The sequence below is a fragment of the Schistocerca nitens genome, chromosome 7 (genome assembly GCF_023898315.1).
Source record: "Schistocerca nitens isolate TAMUIC-IGC-003100 chromosome 7, iqSchNite1.1, whole genome shotgun sequence".
In the NCBI taxonomy this organism is placed as follows: Eukaryota; Metazoa; Arthropoda; class Insecta; order Orthoptera; family Acrididae; genus Schistocerca; species Schistocerca nitens.
Window position 1 is genome coordinate 44,043,634 of NC_064620.1, and position 21,058 is coordinate 44,064,691.

General features: G+C 40.4%; 1 protein-coding gene across 1 annotated transcript in view; it reads left to right on the forward strand.

Annotated features, from left to right (window-relative positions):
- Positions 1-21,058, forward strand: part of LOC126195465 (dynein axonemal heavy chain 1-like) — a 963,710-nt gene that overhangs the window by 655,439 nt on the left and 287,213 nt on the right. Inside the window, exons 46-47 of the mRNA XM_049934091.1 lie at positions 3,278-3,432; positions 11,002-11,190. Of these exons, the coding sequence (XP_049790048.1) occupies positions 3,278-3,432; positions 11,002-11,190 (344 nt within the window). The remainder of the gene's footprint in view (positions 1-3,277; positions 3,433-11,001; positions 11,191-21,058) is intronic.

Sequence of the window (21,058 nt, forward strand, 5' to 3'; positions counted from 1 at the left end):
AATCTCAGGGAAATTTCATTCATAGCTGATGCATTGGAAGAAATATACTCTATACCCCTTCATGTAAGCCTGTATGGGTCTAATTTAACTCTTGGTCATTATGTAAGATACAATTTGGAGACAGTAACATTAACCTGTATTAGAAACAGGGCATCTCTAACACACACTCATGCAGATTGATATGAAAACCGGTAATGAAGTACAGATATTTCTCAACTCATGTCTTCTTCCTTCATTAATATTACTTTATAAAAATCCCTGGCTAACAAGCAGAAATTTTTGAACCAAGGTTTTGTAAGCAACCTCATTTGTGCATTAATTACTCTTCTGTATGATTTTACTAATAAATCTGGATCAGGATCTGGTCACATCTAGATTTTTTTTTAAATGTGATCATTCTAGCTTAAAACCTTTCACGTGGCTAATCAATGATCACATAGTAATTAGATTACAGGCATCACATGGCATCTATTTATGTTCTAAGTCAGCTGCTGATCTTTTTACTAAATGTTTATAAGGCCCAAGTCTCTCTACAGTTTGCAAGAGTTTCCGAAAGATATCGGCTGCCGGTGTACAGCTGTATCTTTGAACAGCCTTAGAAAGGTAAAACTATTGCGTGTAAGTATGTATGGTTGGGATCTCTTCCCAAACCACTGATCAATTTGAACCAAATTTGACACAGAAACAGTAGGCCTAATGAGTATCAGCACTCTGGGGTTTATGATCTTCTAGCTCAAATAGGAGTGGAGATACGGGCAAAAACATGGTTTTTCCAGTCTCTGCATACAGGCTGCCCTGCACAATAGGATATTGTTTAAGAATGGTATTGGCCTACCAAATCAACCTGCTTTGCAGGGCACCCTACATTCAGGGGCAAGAGACTGTGTTCTGGTTGCTGACATGTAGGCTGCCCTGCATGAGAAGCGTGCTGCACTAGAGTAGTATCGGCATGCTTTATTGACCTGCTTTGCATGGTGGTCTGTACATTTGGAAAAAAATCAGTTATTTTCAATACCCTCATGAGTAGTCTGCCCCATAAGACAAACATTTTGTTGGGAGTAGTATCAGTCTATTTTATTGAACAGTGTTGCAGGGGCTGCACATGCTGATAAGCAAGGCTGGGTACTGGTTGAGATGAATAGAGGATGGCATGGACATTGTGAGGGGGAGGAGGAATTGGACAGAGAGGAGGAGGGAGGGAGGGATGCATGAGGCAGGTGGAAAGTGTAGAAGGTTACTGAGCAGGTGGAAGAGGAAGATGGGGAGGTAGAGATGGAAAGAAAGAGTGGGAGTAGGGTATGGTCAGAGGGAGGTGGGAGGAAGATATGGTGACACACAGGGGTGGAGGAAATGGACAAAGAGGGGTGGAGGAGGAGATGAAGAGGCAGAGAGTGGGGAGGAGGTAATAGACAAATTGAGGTAAGAGGAAGAGGTGAACAGGTAGAGGACAGATGAGGCGTGCACAGAGAGGGGCAGAGACATATTAAATATATATGTCGAATTCACATGTAGGCAGAGCCAGGGGCAAAAGGTTAGCATGTATAAATATAACCTCTTTAGTGCAGTCAAATGTTCCAATATTCCGAAGCATGGGTGAGTATTTTTCATGCAAGGGGACAGGCAGAACTGTATTGAATTTTTTTAGGAATCAAGAAATGCACCATCAACATTGAATCTGCCATTTGCTTGACTGAATAGAGCAAACAGTTTCTCAAAATTAATACATGTAGAATCCATGTTTGTTCCTACAGAGTAGTTGTTTTGTCTTCAAAAACAGATTTACACATGCAAAAACTAGCAAATTGTTGAAAAGTGTCCAACACTTACTAATTGAAACCAGTAAGAGAGAGTGAATATCTCAAATAATTGCGGTCATATGAGGTGCTATCCAAAATTTTTGGGACTGGTGCTGCCATCTGTTGAAAACCTTACCTTTGGACTAATGGTCACCATCACCCTCGAAGTTGTTCCCATCTGCACATACACACCAGCCGCAGTGCTTCTGCCACTGGTCACATGTTTTCTGGAAGTCTTGTTCTTTGAGGGTGTTTATCACTGCCAGCAATGCTTCTTGAATCCTCTCTAGAGTGCCGAACCAACAGCCTTTCAACTTGAGTTTCAGTTTTGGGAATAGTGCGAAGTTGCAAGGTGCCAAATCTGGTGAGTATACGGTAGATGGGGGTACAACTGCCATGTTGTTTTTTGCCAAAAAGGCCCTGGTGAGCAAGGATGTGTGACAGGGCGCATCTTTGTGATGTGGCAGCCAGTTCCCTTGATGCCAAAGTTTGGGCCGTCATCGCCGCATGCTTTCATGGAGCCACCACAAAATGTCACAGTAGTATGTGAAATTCACTGTTTGCTTGGGTGGGACGAATTCTTTGTGCACAATTCCCTTGCTATCAAAGAAAACGATGATAATGCTCTTCTCTTTGCTCTTCACCTGTCTTGCTTTTTTTGGTCTTGGAGAGCCCCGGCTCTTCCACTGGGATGATTTTTGCATTGTTTCTGGGTCATAACCATAAATCCAGCTCTCGTCGCCAGTGATAACCTGTGACAAGAAGGTTTGATCATCAGATGGTGTCTGATGAAGGTCTGTGCACACTTCAACACACTGTGCCTTGTGGTCGGGAGTCAAGATCCTTGGCACAAATTCTGCAGCAACACAATGCATGCCCAGTTCATCAGTCAGCATTTGTTGACATGTCCCATAACCGATACTCACTTCATCTGCAAGGTCTTGAATGGTTCGACGCCGATCTGCACGATCCAATTGTTGAATGCGTTGTGCGCCTAACGGGCCTTCCAGTGTGAGCATCATCTTCGACGTTAGTACGGCCGGCCCTGAACCGAGCTTGCCACTCAAACATACGCATATGGCTCATGCTTTGTCCCCCATACACTTGTTGAATCATTGCAAGGGTCTCCGTAGCACTTTTCCCGAGATTCACACAGAATTTGATACACATGCGCTGTTGTGTTTGCGGATCCATCATAAAATCGCCGCACACCAAACACAGAGTATTACAGAAATCACTGTGGACACACAACACGTCCTCCCAGCTAACAGCTCTCACCACCTAGTGGTGCAAAGATCTACTACTGTCCAGACGGCAACACCAGTCCCGAAAATTTTGGATTCCACGTCATAGACTAATGTAGACTTATCGTATCAGTATTTCATTGCTGTTGTACACAGCTGAACTGCTTTAACTATGTTTTGCATTTTTCTGATTTCAGTCCTTTGGGACTTAACATTTGTATATGTGCACCATTTCAGATGAGGCAATGCCATTGTTAAATGCAGCTGAAGCCAGCCTTAGAGCATTGAATAAAGGAGATATCACTGAAGTCAGAGCACTGAAAAAGCCCCCTGCAGGGGTTCATCTTGTTATGGAAACAATCTGTATTGTCAAGGATGTCAAACCAAATAAGGTAAAAATACATTGAAGATATTTATAATTAATTTGTGACAAGTTATTTTTGTTACGGCTTCAGAATGGTATCTCATTTCATTCTTGAGTTATTGATTTTTATATCCCATGGACAGCCACATGGAACACACCCATTTCTGTCCCTGCACATGGGGGAAATATGTCTGCATCTACATAGATACTCCATAAGCCACCATAAGGTGCATGGCAGAGGGTACTGTATACACTACTTGTCATTTCCTTTCCTATTCCACTTGCAAATAGAGTGAGGGCGAAACGACTGCCTGTATGCCTCCATATGAGCACTAATTTCTCATATCTTATCTTTGTGGCCCTTAAGCGGAATGTATAGTGGTGGCAGTAGAACTGTTCAGCATTCAGCTTCAAATGCTGGTTCTCTAAATTTTCCAATAGTGTTTCTTGAAAAGATGTCACCTTATCGCAAGGGATTCCCATTTGAGTTCTGAAGCAACTCCGTAACATCCATTGTTCGAACCTACCGGTAACAAATCTACCAACCCGCTTCTGTACTGTTTCAATGTCTTCCTTCAATACGACCTGGTACGGACCCCAAACACAAAAGCAGTACTCAAGAATAGGTCACACCAGTGTCCTGTATTTGGTCTCCTTTATAAATAAACCACTCTGTCCTAAAATTCTCCATATAAACTGAAGTTAACCATTTGCCTACCTACCACAGTTCTCACATGCCCATTCCACCTCATATCACTATGCAACATTGTGCCCAGATATTTAAACTTGATCGTGTCACGCAGGACACTAGTAATACTGCATGTGAACATTACACATTTTTCTGCAGTTAGGGCTAGCTGCCATTCATTACACCAACTGGAATTTTGTCTAAATTGTCTTGTATCTTCCTAAAATCACTCAACTTCAACACATTGTGAGCAAACAACCACAGACTGCTGCCCACCCTGTCAGCCAAATCATTTATGTATGTAGAGAACAACAGCATTCCTATCACACTTCCCTGGGGCACTCCTGACGATACCCTTGTCTCTGATGAACACTCGGTATCAAGGACAATATACTGGATTCTATGATTTAAGAAGTCTTCAAGCCACTTACATATGTGTGAACTTATTCAATATGCTCATACCTTTGTTAATAGCCTGCAATGGGACACCATATCAAATGCTTTCCAGAAAACTAGAAATGTGGAACGTACTTGTTGCCCTTAATCCATAGTTCTAAGTATATCATGTGATAAAAGGGCAAGCTGAGTTTTGCACGAGCAACGCTTTCTAAAACCATGCTGATTTGTACACATAAGCTTCTCAGCCTCAAGAAAGTTTATTATATTTGAACTGAGAATATGTTCAAGGATGTCATTATAACAACCTTCATATTTCATAAACAGTTCAAGATATGTGAACAAGGTTTTTTGCAAATGATAGCATGCAAAGAGGCACATATGTTGTATGATAAATACTTGTATTCTCCGTGAAATGTAAGTAACTCATCCACAGCAGTGAGAGGTCAGCAGCTGAGGATGCACATTTAGTCCTCAATAGCACTGTAGGAAAACCGAAGCGGTGCATGTATAGGCATCGACAGCACCTTGTGAGTGGCTGAACAAGACGTATATAGACATCCACAGCAGTGGAAGAATTAATCTTGCAAAGAAAGTGATATAAAGAACTTTGTTATGTATGGATCATTCTGTTACAAGGCAGTGCTACCAACAATATGTAACTAAATATCTCCTTTGGGGTGTAATTCAAAATGGTCACCTATTTTCTGAACAGACCTTGTATAGGAAACTATTTTTCATGATCACTTTTTTTAGAGAAAATACTTCCACTTAACTTACAAAAATTCACTGTATATCCACATCAAGATCTTTTGGTTTTCTTGTTTTTATATTTTATTTTTCGTTTGTTGAATGATGTTAAACACCTCATGATTGATCTGGAAAGATCTTTAGATTTATAGTACAAGAACAGTGTCAATGTCATAAGAACTTTCTCAATGATTTTAAATATCCACTGTAGGCTGTCAGATTCCTTATACAAGATGACCTTTGTTTCATCATATACTTTTGGCCAGTTTAAAGCTGTGGCCATGTCAACATATCATATTAATGATATCAACAAAGCAAAAAGATAAATCACTCATTTAACATTGTCACAGTTTGCATATAACAATAACTGTTAAATTAAAGCTGTGTTGTTGATATATGGGTTGTATTCTAAAACTAAATCAACAATGGAAAATCCAGGGTGGAATGTATCAATATTAGAGAGGAAAGTTGCTACTCACCATATAGCGGAGATTCTGAGTCGCGATAGGCACAACAAAAAGATTCACAAAATTATAGCTTTAGGCCATTAAGGCCTTTTTCAGCAATAGACTCACCATAACACACACGCACGCACACACTCACATGAACGCAACTTGCACACACGCAAACGCAACGTGTGTGCAAGTTGCGTTGACATGAGTGTGTGTATGCGTGCGTGTATGTGTGTCTATTGCTGACAAAGGCCTTAATGGCCAAAAGCTACATGTGTGCAAGTTGCGTTTGTGTGAGTGTGTGTGTGTGTGCACAGACGTTGCGTTTGCGTGTGTGCAAGGTGCATTTGTGTGAGTGTGTGTGTATGTGTGCTGTTGCTGACAAAGGCCTTAATGGCCAAAAGCTACATGTGTGTAAGTTGCATTTGTGTGTGTGTGTGTGTGTGTGTGTGTGTCTCTCTCTCTATTGCTGACAAAGGCCTTAATGGCCGAAAGCTATAATTGTGTGAATCTTTTTGTTGTGCCTATCACAACTAAGCATCTCCACTATATGATAAGTAGCAACTTTACTCTCTAATATTTTAAAACTATTTAGTGCTAAGTGGGAAGAGACTCTTGTTCTCACATGCACACTTCAAAAATCTGCATCTGTAATCTTGTGCATCACTTACTGCACACAGGAACACATTTTGTAATATCTCATGAAACTAAATTACTGCTAACAAGTGGTAAGTGATGTAACAGTAATTGTAATTTGCTAAATGTAAAAACATTAAATTAGTGCTTTACCTTTTTGCTTTGTTGGTATTATTTTTAAACTGTTGAAAATGGCCATAGGCCAAAACTGGCTTGTAATGTAATGTACTACATGATGAAACAAAGCTCATCATTGATAAATAATTTGACAGCCTCCAATGGATGTTTAAAATAGTTTTATCATTAAGAAATTACATCAGGGCTGTGGACCCACACATAAAGTAATTAATGGTGATAAGAACAGTTTGTTCATTTGGCACATCTTGTTGTGTTTGTGTAGACAGGACAAACTGAAGATGCCATTAATATAAAAGGTAAAATATGTCTGAAATGTAGGTATTATCGTTCAGCAGATATTTATATACATGCTATGGACAATATTTACAGTAAAAAAGGAACAAAGAAATTAATGGAATTGTTAAGAAACCTTTTCGAAAGATGTTTAAATGGGGAAGATGTCCCAAATGATTTGAAAGTAGGATATATTTCAGTGATACATAAAAAAGGAGCGAAAGATGAGTGTAAAAATTATAGGGGAATAACAGTGACCAATACCTTCAGTAGATTATATGGAAGAATTATTAAATATTTGTTAGAACAAGAATACAAAGAAAAGGAGGCTGAAGAACAAGCAGGTTTTAGAGCTGGAAGATCAACAATTGATCATATCTTTTGCCTACAACAAATTATTGAAAAAAAAAAAAAAATGGTTCGGGCACAATCTATACATTTAGTATTCATAGATATAGAAAAAGCCTATGATAGTGTGCCTTTATCCAGTTTATGGAAAGCTTTAACATCAATAGGAATAAATCCAAGAATAATTAAAGCAATTCAAAATTTATATAAAAATTCTGTTTCAAAAATAAAAATTGGTAAATATCTATCACATGGATTCCAAGTCACAAAAGGATTACGTCAAGGATGTAGCATCTCACCTACATTGTATAAAATATATACAGAAGTAACTTTACAGAATTGGAAGAAAAAATGTCACGCTATGGGAATACCAATAAATGATAGAACAATATACTCGTTACAATTTGCAGATGACCAACTGATTATAGCCCAAGACTATGAGGACATAGAGTATATGACCAGAAAATTGATTCAAGAATATAAAAAATCAGGTATAAATGTAAACATGAATAAAACAAAGTACATGGTAATTGGTGGAGTGAATGGAGACTTAATATTAGAAGAAGGGATGGGAACAATAACAGATACTGAGGAATATAAATATTTAGGTGTGAAAATTACAAATGATGGGAAACAGGACAAAGAAATTAGATCTAGAATAAATTCTGGAAAGACGACAATCTCTTTATTGAATGGAATTCTCTGGGACAAACACATAACAACTGATAACAAAATAAGGATTTTTAAAACGATAGTTAGGAGCATTATTACATATGGTTCAGAAGTGTGGACAACAAAATGGCAACTGAAATCAAAATTATTAGCCACAGAAATGGATTTCTGGAGACGTTCAGCAAGAATATCAAGACGAGAAAGAATAAGAAATGAAGTAATCAGAGACAAGATGAAATGTAAAAATTCAATTATTGATTTCATCAAGCACAAACAACTTAAATGGTATGGACACGTCAGACGAATGGAACAGGAAAGGCTACCAAAATGGGAATTGAAATAAGAACACCGTGAATTCATTGTCCCAGGAAGGGGAAACTTTATTGACACATTCCTGGGGTCAGATACATCACATGATCACACTGACAGAACCACAGGCACATAGACACAGGCAACAGAGCATGCACAATGTCGGCACTAGTACAGTGTATATCCACCTTTCGCAGCAGTGCAGGCTGCTATTCTCCCATGGAGACGATCGTAGAGATGCTGGATGTAGTCCTGTGGAACGGCTTGCCATGCCATTTCCACCTGGCGCCTCAGTTGGACCAGCGTTCGTGCTGGACGTGCAGACCGCGTGAGACGACGCTTCATCCAGTCCCAAACATGCTCAATGGGGGACAGATCCGGAGATCTTGCTGGCCAGGGTAGTTGACTTACACCTTCTAGAGCACGTTGGGTGGCACGGGATACATGCGGACGTGCATTGTCCTGTTGGAACAGCACGTTCCCTTGCCGGTCTAGGAATGGTAGAACGATGGGTTCGATGACGGTTTGGATGTACCGTGCACTATTCAGTGTCCCCTCGACGATCACCAGTGGTGTACGGCCAGTGTAGGAGATCGCTCCCCACACCATGATGCCGGGTGTTGGCCCTGTGTGCCTCGGTCGTATGCAGTCCTGATTGTGGCGCTCACCTGCACGGCGCCAAACACGCATACGACCATCATTGGCACCAAGGCAGAAGCGACTCTCATCGCTGAAGACGACACGTCTCCATTCGTCCCTCCATTCACGCCTGTCGCGACACCACTGGAGGCGGGCTGCACGATGTTGGGGCGTGAGCGGAAGAAGGCCTAACGGTGTGCGGGACCATAGCCCAGCTTCATGGAGACGGTTGCGAATGGTCCTCGCCGATACCCCAGGAGCAACAGTGTCCCTAATTTGCTGGGAAGTGGCGGTGCGGTCCCCTACGGCATTGCGTAGGATCCTACGGTCTTGGCGTGCATCCGTGCGTCGCTGCGGTCCGGTCCCAGGTCAACGGGCACGTGCACCTTTCGCCGACCACTGGCGACAACATCGATGTACTGTGGAGACCTCACGCCCCACGTGTTGAGCAATTCGGCGGTACGTCCACCCAGCCTCCCGCATGCCCACTATACGCCCTCGCTCAAAGTCCGTCAACTGCACATACGGTTCACGTCCACGCTGTCGCGGCATGCTACCAGTGTTAAAGTCTGCGATGGAGCTCCGTATGCCGCGGCAAACTGGCTGACACTGACGGCGGCGGTGCACAAATGCTGCGCAGCTAGCGCCATTCGACGGCCAACACCGCGGTTCCTGGTGTGTCCGCTGTGCCGTGCGTGTGATCATTGCTTGTACAGCCCTCTCGCAGTGTCCGGAGCAAGTATGGTGGGTCTGACACACCGGAGTCAATGTGTTCTTTTTTCCATTTCCAGGAGTGTATATCAAGAACAGTAAAGGACCTAAGACCGAACCCTGTGGGACCCCGTACTTGATAGCCCCCCAGTTTGAGGAATCTGCTGTTGTTTTAACATTACATGAACCACTTATTTCAACTTTCTGCATTCTTCCAGTTAAGTATGAATTAAACCATTTGTGCACTGCCCCCCTCAAACCATAATGATTTAGCTTATCTAAAAGAAATCCATGATTTACACAATCAAAGGCCTTTGAGAGATCACAAAAAATACCAATGGGTGATGTCCGGTTATTCAGAGCATTTAATATTTGATCAGTGAAAGCGTATATAGCATTTTCTGTTGAAAAGCCTTTCTGAAAACCGAACTGACATTTTGTTAGTACTTTATTTTTACAAATATGGGAGGCTACTCTTGAATACATTACTTTCTCAAAAATTTTTGATAGAGCTGCTCTTGAGCAGCTCTCTTACTGTGAAATATGGTCAGTAACTCAGTTTTTGATAGCAAGAAATATGAGGGTAGCAGGAAATCATCAACAAATGTGTGTGATGTATGATTCCAATAGTTATAGCTAAGTACATAAGTAGGTGAGACTATTCAAAGGCAGGATGACAAACAACATTGATGAGCACTGTGTAGGTTAGACATATGTCATCACTTATTATTTATTGACTACAGTTGACAAAAAATTGCAGGAAAAAAGATATTTGTGTGATTGTTAGTGATTTTTTCATACATTTTTATGTCCACAGTTATTGTGACAAATAATGTGACCTTGGTCTTCTTGGAATTTATTGCTTCACGCTAACGCTATATTGATATGGCTGCCCAGATGGAAGGTACACCTTAAATATTTTGGTTGGGAGCTAGTTAATCACCCATCATTATGTTTTGTTCCTTACAGAGATTGACCATTGCTTCTTTCAATATCTAAAGTAGTTCCTTGGTGATTGCTGTTTTAACAAAATGGTAAAGAAGTATTGCTGTTGAAGCATGGTTTTTCCCCACTGTTGGCAGAATACTGTGAGGAAAGGTTAGGGTAACCGATATACCATTATTATGAAAAGGAAATGCTACTCACCATATAGCAGAGATGATGAGTCACAGATAGGCACAACAGAAAGACTGTCAAGACTGCAGTCATGTGTGTGAGTTGCATTTGTGTGAGTTTGTGTGTGCGTGTCTGTCATCTATTGGGTGCATTTCTGTCATCTATTGCTGACAAAGGCCATACTGACTGAAAGCTTTATTTATGACAGTCTTTTTTTTGTGCCTATCTGCGACTCAGCATCTCCACTATATGGTGAGTACCACATTTACTTTTCATAATATTGTTACATTCCACCATGGATTTTCATTGTTTGATATACCATTATGATATAAATAAAGGTTTAGAAATATATTAAAAATTAGATAAAACTTTAAATCTGATCATTAATTGTAACTAATTACTTGTTTTATGTATAAGTAGCCAGTCTGTTTCTTTGATAATACTTTGAAATTGAATTCATTTCATGCAGGTCCCAGGAAAAGGTATTGGTGAGAAGATATTGGACTACTGGGAGCCAGGAAGGGGACTCCTTGCAAATCCAGATCACTTTCTGAACTCACTCATGAATTTCGACAAAGAGTCAATAACAGAGGAGATTATCAACAAGCTTGAGTCATATATAGTAAATCCTTTATTTCAGCCAGAGAAGATAATAACAGTGAGTTACTGTACTTTTATCATTATAGTCAGATGGTATCACATTATGTTACATATCACTCTATGTAACATTCTTACACTGTTTTTAAAAAATTTGCTCCCTTTCTGTTTCTTTTTGCATCTGTTCTCTTATGTCTTTCTTCAAGTCAAACGTTGTTTCATGCTGTATCATGTTTCTTGTAGTATTCAAATATATTGTACTGTGACAAATTATACAGCATACTGTCATCTAGAAAAATATTATTTAACTGATGAATGGATTATATTGTAACATTGCACAAACACAATGCTATAATTCCACAAACCAACATTTAACACTGAAGTGTTTCATAATCATGAAAACGTTAGAGTGGCCAAGGACCAGGTGCACCACCTGATATATGACTATTTGCAGACGGCATGTCACTTGCTTCTCTGTCTGTTCCACTGTGAGGTGGCCTCTTTAGAACAGCTGTGGAGGTGCATGCTGTTCAGTTATGTGCACTCACTGTATATGGTTTTGACAGTCCTTCCCCCTTCGGGGAAAACTTCTCATCATGGAAATGTCCATTCTTCATTGGAAGGAGATGAGTGCTGGAGCAGGGGTTGTGACACCACAGGAGAATACAATCTGCAATGCTGCAGGCATGGACAGGTGTGCCACCCACTCATACACCAGAGACCATAGGGGAGCAAAGTGATGGAGGCACTGTACACATGTCCATCTTCGGGCAAGCACTCAACGATGGAGGCAGCAGAAAAGACAAAGGCAGTGGTGGCTGTGACATGGGCCATGGAGATGGAGGCGGCCTGTTTGCTAAATATTCTGTCTGGCAATGGCAGTACCCAGAACAAAACTGGTGCATGAGTTGAAGGGGGCATAGACCATGCTGTGGGTGTTGGTGCGAATGGTAGAGGCAGACTCGGAGGCAGCACGGTCTGTGTTTTGTATTCGGTCATGTGTGGGTGAAGCTCATCGTAGTGGCAGGACACCAAGTCATCAGAGGTGTGCACAATGCAGAGGCAGCAGCCTTGGGAATGATGGACAACCACTGGTATCCAGTTAGGATGCTGGCTTAACCCAAAGACCCAGATGGCGGAGCCTGGATGGAACCACTTTGAGGTGGGTACCTGCAGTGTCTGGGTGTCGGCTGGAGCAGATGAAACAGTGTAAGGGGCTGGCAGCCATGAAGCAACTCCACCCAGCTATAGTCACCAGAGAATGTATAGATGCTCAAGAATCTATTGAAGATTTCCCCAAGAGAAGATTGCATGATGAATCTTTTCATTTCAGTTTTGAAACTACAGACTAGCCACTCAGCATCATTTGACTGAGGGTGAATAGGGGGCCCTTAACATACTGAATGCCACTATTTGTAGAAAAATCTTCAAAATCTTGAGACACAAACTGTGGGCGTTGTCCATCACAAGCATATACAGTAATCCTTCCAAGGAAAAACCTTTGCGAAGGCTGAGACTGTAGCTGCCATGGATATGGATGTTCAGTGAACTACATAAGGAAATCTTAAGAAAGTGTCAACTACAAAAACCCAAAAGGAGCTAAGGTAGAGCCCCAGAAAATTAGCATGAATATGCTCCCAGGGGTGCTGGAGAAAGAGAGATGCATGGTGCCACCTAATGGATGGCACATTGTGGGCGGGCTGACACAGCATGCATGATCTCATTGTGAATTCCTGGCCAAGACACATGGTGCCAGGCCAGCAGTCTTGTATGAGGATCGCCCCAATTGTTCAGATGCAGAAGACACATGATGTCCCGACACAATGTTGATGGGATCTCAACTTTGGGTGCTGACTCTTCAGTACTCAACAGGAGCACACCACCATGAACTGAGAGGCAGTGGCAGAGAGCATAATAATTATGTGAAAGATCCAATGCGTGCCCCGATGGTTTACCCAGCAGCCATGGTGGAAAAATTGACTAAATTCTGGAATGGGGTCAGTCGACAACTGAGAAAGAGTATCCGCGTTAGCGTGCTGTGCCGTGTGGTAGACATGAATGTCATAGTTATAGCATAACAAAAACAGAGCGTAGAATTGCAGGCAATTGTCCTCTTTGTCCAGAAGAGATGTCAAAGGATGGGAAAGAGAAACTAGAGGTTTATGACCAGTAATAAAATGAAATTTAGAACTGTAGTGGAAACTGTGAAATTTTTTGGGTGTGTACACAATAGCAATAGCTTCTTTTCCTAACTAGGAGTACACTGTTGCACATGGTTCAGTGTTGTGGAAGCATACACAGTAGGGCATTTGGAAACATCCATGTATTTGTGCATAAGAATGGCCCCATAGCCATACTGGGAGGCATCTGTGGCCATAACAAGATGTAGACCGGATCGTAAGGTAACCAAGCAAGGTGCTGAATGTAATTTGGGCTTCAACAGGGTAAAAGCACTCTCGCAGGCAGGCAACCAGTGAAAATGAACATCTTTACATGAGAGAGCATCAAGAAGAAATTTATGGTAGTACCCAATCTTTACAGCATTGACATGTTGAAGTAAAGGCTTGACACAAGCACGCAAGACTTTAAAACTGAGGTAGATTGTAGACAGCTGAAAAAATTGCATTTTGTCCAAATTATGTTTCAGCCTGGCAGCCTGCAGCACCATGAATATGGCACAAAGGTCCTGCAGGTGTTCATCTGTTGAGGAACCAGAGACCACAGTATCATCTGGATAGTTAATGCATCCCAGCATGGAGGCCGAGAGTAGCTCCAAATATTATTGGAAAATAGCAGAACTACTAGCAATGCTGAATGGCATATGTTGGTATTGGTATAACCTAAAGGGGGTATTCACTACAAGAATATGTTTGGAATCATCATCCAAAGGCAATTGCAAGTAGGCTTCTGACAAGTCTATTTTGGAAAAATATTGGACTGTGACTAAGAATTCATCCTAAAAGGATAAGGTACAGGTATCAATAACAGACAGTGAATTTACAGGCTTCTTAAAATCACCTCAGAACCAAAGGTTCCCATTAGGCTTTGTGACAATTACAACAGAATAGGCCATTCATTAGAGGTGTTTGTAGGGAACCTGATCTGAGACCAGATGCTTTTCATCAGAAATAGAGAATCCAAAAGGTCTGAAGGCATCTAACCCAAATAAGTTTTCAGTATTGGCATTATCTACCACTAGAAAGGTCAAAGGCTTAGGAGGAGAAACCACAGTGGCTACTTCACATAAGTTTCTATCTGATTTCCTGCTTCCTTAGATACTTCAAAATACTGGACAATGTTCAAAATCGCTGTGAAAGAGGGATTTTCACATTGCAAGGCATGTTCACAAACTTCTCTGTGAGATGCCAAGCATATTATAGCATGTCAGGTCACCACATGAGTCCCAGTGAGCTTCTGTAACAAACTGGCTATGACAGCTAAGCCCATGAAGTTCCACTGCCCAAGCTCTGTATGACTATTGTGATCCTTTTGACAATGATAGAACTCAACACGAGCAGCATGAGTATGTACATGATAATTTGAGAGCAACTGGCACATTTCATCAATATAAAGAATGGCAGGTTCCTGTAGAGGAGCAAGCTGATACAAAAGGTGATGAACATGAGGAGAAATTCATCACAGCAAGAAAGGCTTATGCACATTGTTGTCGAAAACACCAAAAGCTTGGAAATGTTGCCAAAGACTATTTTCTGTATGCGTCCCAATTCTCCACATCATACGAAGGAAACGGTAGGGGTTGTGATAATGGTGGTTTACCCTGGCATGACAACAACAAAGCTGTCAAATTGTTTAGTGCCATAGTGAAGTGTTCACTAGTCATGAAAACATTAGATCAGTTGAGGGCCTGGCATGCGTGCTTGTGTACAGCTGTTTGCATTAAACTGCAATTGTTTTCCATTTCCTTGTTTATTTGAGTGGTTGATGTCAATTTGTTCCTTAGAGGCCTGTAAGTTAGCAGATTTTGGTTAACAGCGGAAATATCTTTTTGAGCATTGTGTAATTTGTAATTTGAAGAGCATCGATTTACCAAATTTGATTTCATTATTTCCTATAAATTGTATTACAGAGAGTAATTGTTAATATACTGTATTGGCAGAATGCAATGTAAACTCATCATAGTTCACAGTACTTTGCTTTTGAAGTGGTGCAAGGGGCTGGTACCACATTTGAAATTGGCACTCCCATCTCCTTGCAAGCATCAAGCATCTGTCTTTGCTTTTGTTCAGTGACCAAAGCCTAGCTCCCATGTCCTACTTAGTCTACCCTCTTGATCTTAGTTAAAATGGTATGAGTCTTGTCTGCCTCCTTTATAATGGAGTCCTGGTATGATGACACAAAGACCCTTGTCTCTCCAGGCTGTATCTTTTGTTTATTTTACAGCTGATATTCATCAACTACCAAATTCTAAACGCTCAGTGCAGTACTCAGAAAGAGAGGAAATCTTTAGGCCTATATAGATGCTGCTGCATTCATAGAGGCATGTGCAGATGTAGTCAACTTTATCAGGCTGTAGCATATCTTGTATCTTGGAATTAGGCTGGAATACTGGCTGAATCCATATTTCTGCAGCACATGTCCCACTTTGCTAGTCATCATCTCACAGTGTGGGAAGACTGCATCTGGCTTGACCTAGGTTGAATCATAGGGCTCCCTTCACAGTGTTCCACTTTATGTGCTAATAATGCTGCCAGATGTTTCATGAGTCTGTAAGTAGACAAACTGATGACACCAACAGTTGGCCTAAGATGATGCCTTCCTTGTGTATGTTTAGCAATGTGTAAAGGCTCAGTAATATTAGTATCCTTTAATAGATTTCCTGTGTTTCTGACGATGGACTATGTCAGATCATGATTAAGCTTCTGGTACATACAATCCTCTAAAAATTGCTGCATTTTCTAGTGGTAGTCTTCAGTATTAAAAAGAAAGTAGGCTTTCTTTCACTGATTGCCAAGACAACCAAGTCATCATTTTCATGTGAAAATCTTAAGCCTTGCCATCCTTTCACCTAATATTAGAGTGTGCTGAGTATATGTGACACTGAGAAAATCTTGAGAAGTGTACTATACCTGAGTAGAGTAGATATAAGATTTGGTTTGAAAAGACATGTGTTCCCATATTGTTTGCATGTGACTTGCTCATCCTTAAGAACATTATCACTTTTGTTAATTATCCTATGGCTGATTTTGTATTTCTGACACTTCAGAACCCAAACTATGACATACTTGGGAATGTTTTGTTTATTCAATAAATCATTAATCTGTCTGTCATAACTGATACTAATATATTTGAGATCAATGACAGCAGAGAGGTGGATTTGTTCTCCTACCTTTCTTTAGAGAGGCACAAACGTTGCCTCTTTCTTATACTCTGGCAAGTTACCCGATATGAAAAATTTATTTATTATATCTGTTAAGGGAGCCTGTACATATTGTATTCATTTTTTAACACACAGCTTGCTACTTCGTGTAGGCCTGCTAACTTTTTTTATGCTCTGGTGCAGTCGTTGTAGTAATGTGGAAATGACTAAGTTGTAAAATATTCACACGCCACTGCGGTTACAGTATAGTGTATGTGGTAAAATTGTACTATCCAAAACTGGCACCATGTGATGCACCATGGGCCCTAGATGACAGGGGTGAACAACAGCTGCAGAGATGTGTACAGGCTAACAGACACGCAAATGTTGGGCTACTGACCATCCTGAAGAACCAAGGGCTTACTAACAGTGTCTTTTCAATGACCATTCAGTGGACATGCTGTGTACGTATTTTATGGACTGTTCAGACTATAAGATACACTTTTTTCTTTGAAGAATTGCCTCCAAAATTCAGGTGCATCTTATACTCAAAATTAATATAAATATGTCCATTGTTTGGTTTAAAATTCCTCCCAGTCTTAAAAATGGCCATATATTTGATGCTGCGGGAAACCTATCTCTATCTGGCAACATTGGATTCAACTGCCTGCAGCAGTGTACTGATGCAATGAAGGTGAGCTGCGATGATTCACAAGCTTACCAACACTGTATCTGTCCCAAACCGCTATCAGAAACCCAGACCACTGTCTAGCTTGTGATGCATCATTGCAATCGACAGTGCTAGTGAACTTGGCTTGTGTTATCGGTAACGGTACAATATTTTTGTTAGCGGCTAATTTCATAATGGAAAAAAAGGTATTTATATGATGCAGACTACAAATTGAAAATAATACCATATGCAGAAGTACATGGAAATAGTGCAGCTGAGTGGCATTTCGGTCCTCCACCAACAGAAGCAAACCTTTCACTATTGGCAGATTAGTAAAGAATAACTGGAAAAAATGAGAAAGACTTAAGTTTGCAAGTAGAGGACTAAATAAATGTAAAGCGGCCAAAACTAGAAGATGATGTGCTGAAATCGATTCAAGGACACTGTCAAGCTGGCACTGGAATTAGTACAAAAATGATTCAAATAAATGCTCATAAGCTAGCACTACAGTGGAACTTAACACATTTTAAGGGTTGAGTTGGTTGGTGCTACAGGTTTATGAAGCGCCCTGGACTTAGCATGTGAACCAAAACCAAAATATCTCAGAAAATGTCACAAGAGTATGAAGAGAAAATGTTTATCTTTTCATCCCTGTATTATTCAACGTCAAAAGAAAGCTATTGTGGAACTAAGCCAAATAGTGAATATCGACAAAACTCCTCCGACATTTTATGTCACAAGTAACAGAACTGTTGCTACAAAAGGTGGTAAAACTGTAACTATAAAAACAAGTACACATGAAAAAATGCACTTCACTGTTGTCTTTTCATGTTGTGCTGACGGTACTAAACTTAATCTAATGATTATTTTCAAACTAAAACAAAGCCAAAACCTTCTGAAATACTGCCAGGTGCTGCTGTTCACATACATGACTAGGGTTGGATGGATGAGGCTGGTATGAAATTATGAATTAAGAGAGTGTTGAAGAGAAGGAAAGGTGCTTCATTGAAGAAGAATTGTCCTCTTGTGCTAGATCTGTTTAGTAGTCATTTGAAAATTCTGTGAAAGAGAAATTGAGACACAGAAATAGAGAGCTTGGTGTTATTCTGGGAAGATTTACTTTGGATGAAATCCAACATGAATTCATGCTGAAGGGAGTATTAAAATAACCTACGATCAAAGAAGTATGTCAGTGGATAAAACAGTTGTGATCTAGAGTGAGAGAAGACATTATTGTTAAGTCCTTCATGAAGTGCGGCATAAGTAATGCTCTCGGTGGTAGTGAAGACCATTTTATATATGAAGAGGACAACAATGATGATCAAGAGCAAGAAGAAGAAGAAGAAGAAGAAGAAGAAGAAGAAGAAGAAGGAATCTGTGGACAATTTTGAGGGATTTCAAAGGCCATTTGAACTTTATAAACTAAGATTTTTTTTTAGTTTGGCTTTGCAATCTAATAATAAAAATGTTATTTAAAAAATGCTTAAAAATTAAGGTGCATCTTATAATCTGCAGCAAATTGTTTCAATCCAAGGAACAACATCCCAGGAGCAGAAAGTAGAACAAGGCGTGCCCCAAGGTTTGGTCATAGCCCGACTCCTCTTCCTCATTTTTGTAAATGATCTAAGTGAAGTTGGTGAGACACAACAATTTGCAGACGACTCCACTCTTATTGCCAAAGGGGAAAATTCTGCCCAAGCAGTCATGAAGTCTGATGTACAGTTCAAAAATGCTAAAAAATGGTTCATCACCAACAAGAAGAAAAAACCCAGCTTATATGCAGCCTTAGAAAAAACACATACACTGACCATATAGAATCTGTGAAACTGTTAGGCTTAACAATAGACCACAAACTCTCATGGAATGGACACACTGCGCATGTATGCAAGAAACTCTCTCATGTAATATACCTCCTATGAAGACTAAAAAAGTGTTTACAGAGCAGTTTCTGATAACTGTCTACTATGCTTTGTTCCATAGCCACATTTTGTATGGATTACAGCTATTGGCTCATTCGGTAGGCTGCAAGGACGTGCTGCTACTTCAAAATAAGCCAATAAGAATTATTACATTGAGCAGCAGCCAGGAACACTGTAGACCGTTATTCAGAAGATTGGGAATAGTGACTGTTTATAGCCACTACGTATTATTATGCCTCATCCACATAAGGGAAAACCTAGACACCTACAGCAAGAGGCATAACATCCATAAACATAATACCCACAGCAAAGAAGACATAACTCTACCAACCCGCCGACTGTCCAAAACAGGAGACAGTTTTCTGGTGATGTCTGTGAAGATGTTCAACAAACTACCTGTTAAATTGCAGACCCTGACAGTGGACAACTTCAAGAAACAAATTGCTGAAGGCCTAAAACAATGCTCACTATACTCAGTCCAAGAATTCTTTGACTATGAAGAAAACGAATGGACACAGTGAACATAACATAGTCTATATACGTTACCTGTATAAAGTTTAGATGTTATTCTGTAATTCATTATATTGTAACTCAGTTGATTGTAACTTTGACACGGTCTGTCCAGCCATGGCTGGTGAACGGTGAAGACCTGGTATTCCGTAAAATAGGGTACAGGCCTAATAGGATACAGGGCTCCGCAGCAGATACTCGTTCATGCATCCATGTTGACTGCTGTTCATGGGCGATGAACACAACTGGCTGCCCACTGAATGGTGACAGGTGGCATTTTCAGATGAATCACGTTTTATGCTCCATCAGATAGATGAACATTGGCATACACAGTTTGAAGAAAAGACACCCTACTACAGTCATTGAAAAGATCCAGGTCGGAAGAGGGAGCAATAAGGTGTGGGGAAATTTTTGTGGCCTTCTCTAGGTTATCTCATCATTCTGAAAGGCACAATTGGTCAGCACAATATGCAGTTTGTTTTTCCTCAGCACAATGGCATCTATCAGCAGGACAGTGCAATGTATCGCTCAGCTTGCAGTGTACATGTGTGATTCAGAGAGCACCAGGATTAGTTTACCGATCAGGCAGTTCAAATCAGCATAGAAATCTAGCACAGCTGACCATGGTACTGGAGTTGGCATGACTCCACATCCCTGTTCATATCTTCCAGAACCGTATTGACTCTCTCCCTGCACATCTCACAGTTGTCTGCCTGCAAAAGGTCGTTATTCAAGTATCTGACGGGTGGACAGTGTGATACCAAATGACACACAGAATAAAATGCCATAGACAAATCTAGAAAAGCCCCAGTCACTTTTTTCTTGTATCGAGTCTGTTTAGCAGGTCAAGGAAAAAATTTGATACTGCTGTTATTGTGAATCTTCTTTTCTGGAATCCATGCTGAGAATTGTTTACTAAGGTTATTTGCAGAAGAAAGATTCCATTTAACAACTTGCCAAGTGTTGAAACCAACGAAATTGGTATGTAATTATTTATGCCACCGGTTGTTCCCTTTTTATACAGTGGACATATCTCAGTAATTTTTAAGAGTTCATGAAAGGTCCTCTGGCCAATTGGACGGTTTATTAAAGGTGTTATTGGTTCTATTAACTCATTTTTGCTTTCCTTAAGTAATGTAAATGATATGGCATCCCATCCACTGTATGTTTTTATTTTGAATATTGACATTATTTTCATTACCTCATATTCTATTATCCTCCTAAGGAAGAATGAATCCCTCATTTTAACTGAGTTTATTTGTAGTCCTGGTTCAGTTTCTTCTTTGCATGACTTAACGTAAATGATTTATGATAGTCTCATGTACTGTCCATGGCTCACTCATCAGCATCTGATTTTCTTCTAGTGATGATGTTGTTGTAGATGCCCTTCTTACACTCTTGACAAACAGGGACATGCCAAAATTTTGAAGGATTTTTATGTGCGTGCTACTCATTTCATCTGTGATATTTGTGTCTCCACTCAAAATTATGTACAAGGCTAATAGTAAAATTG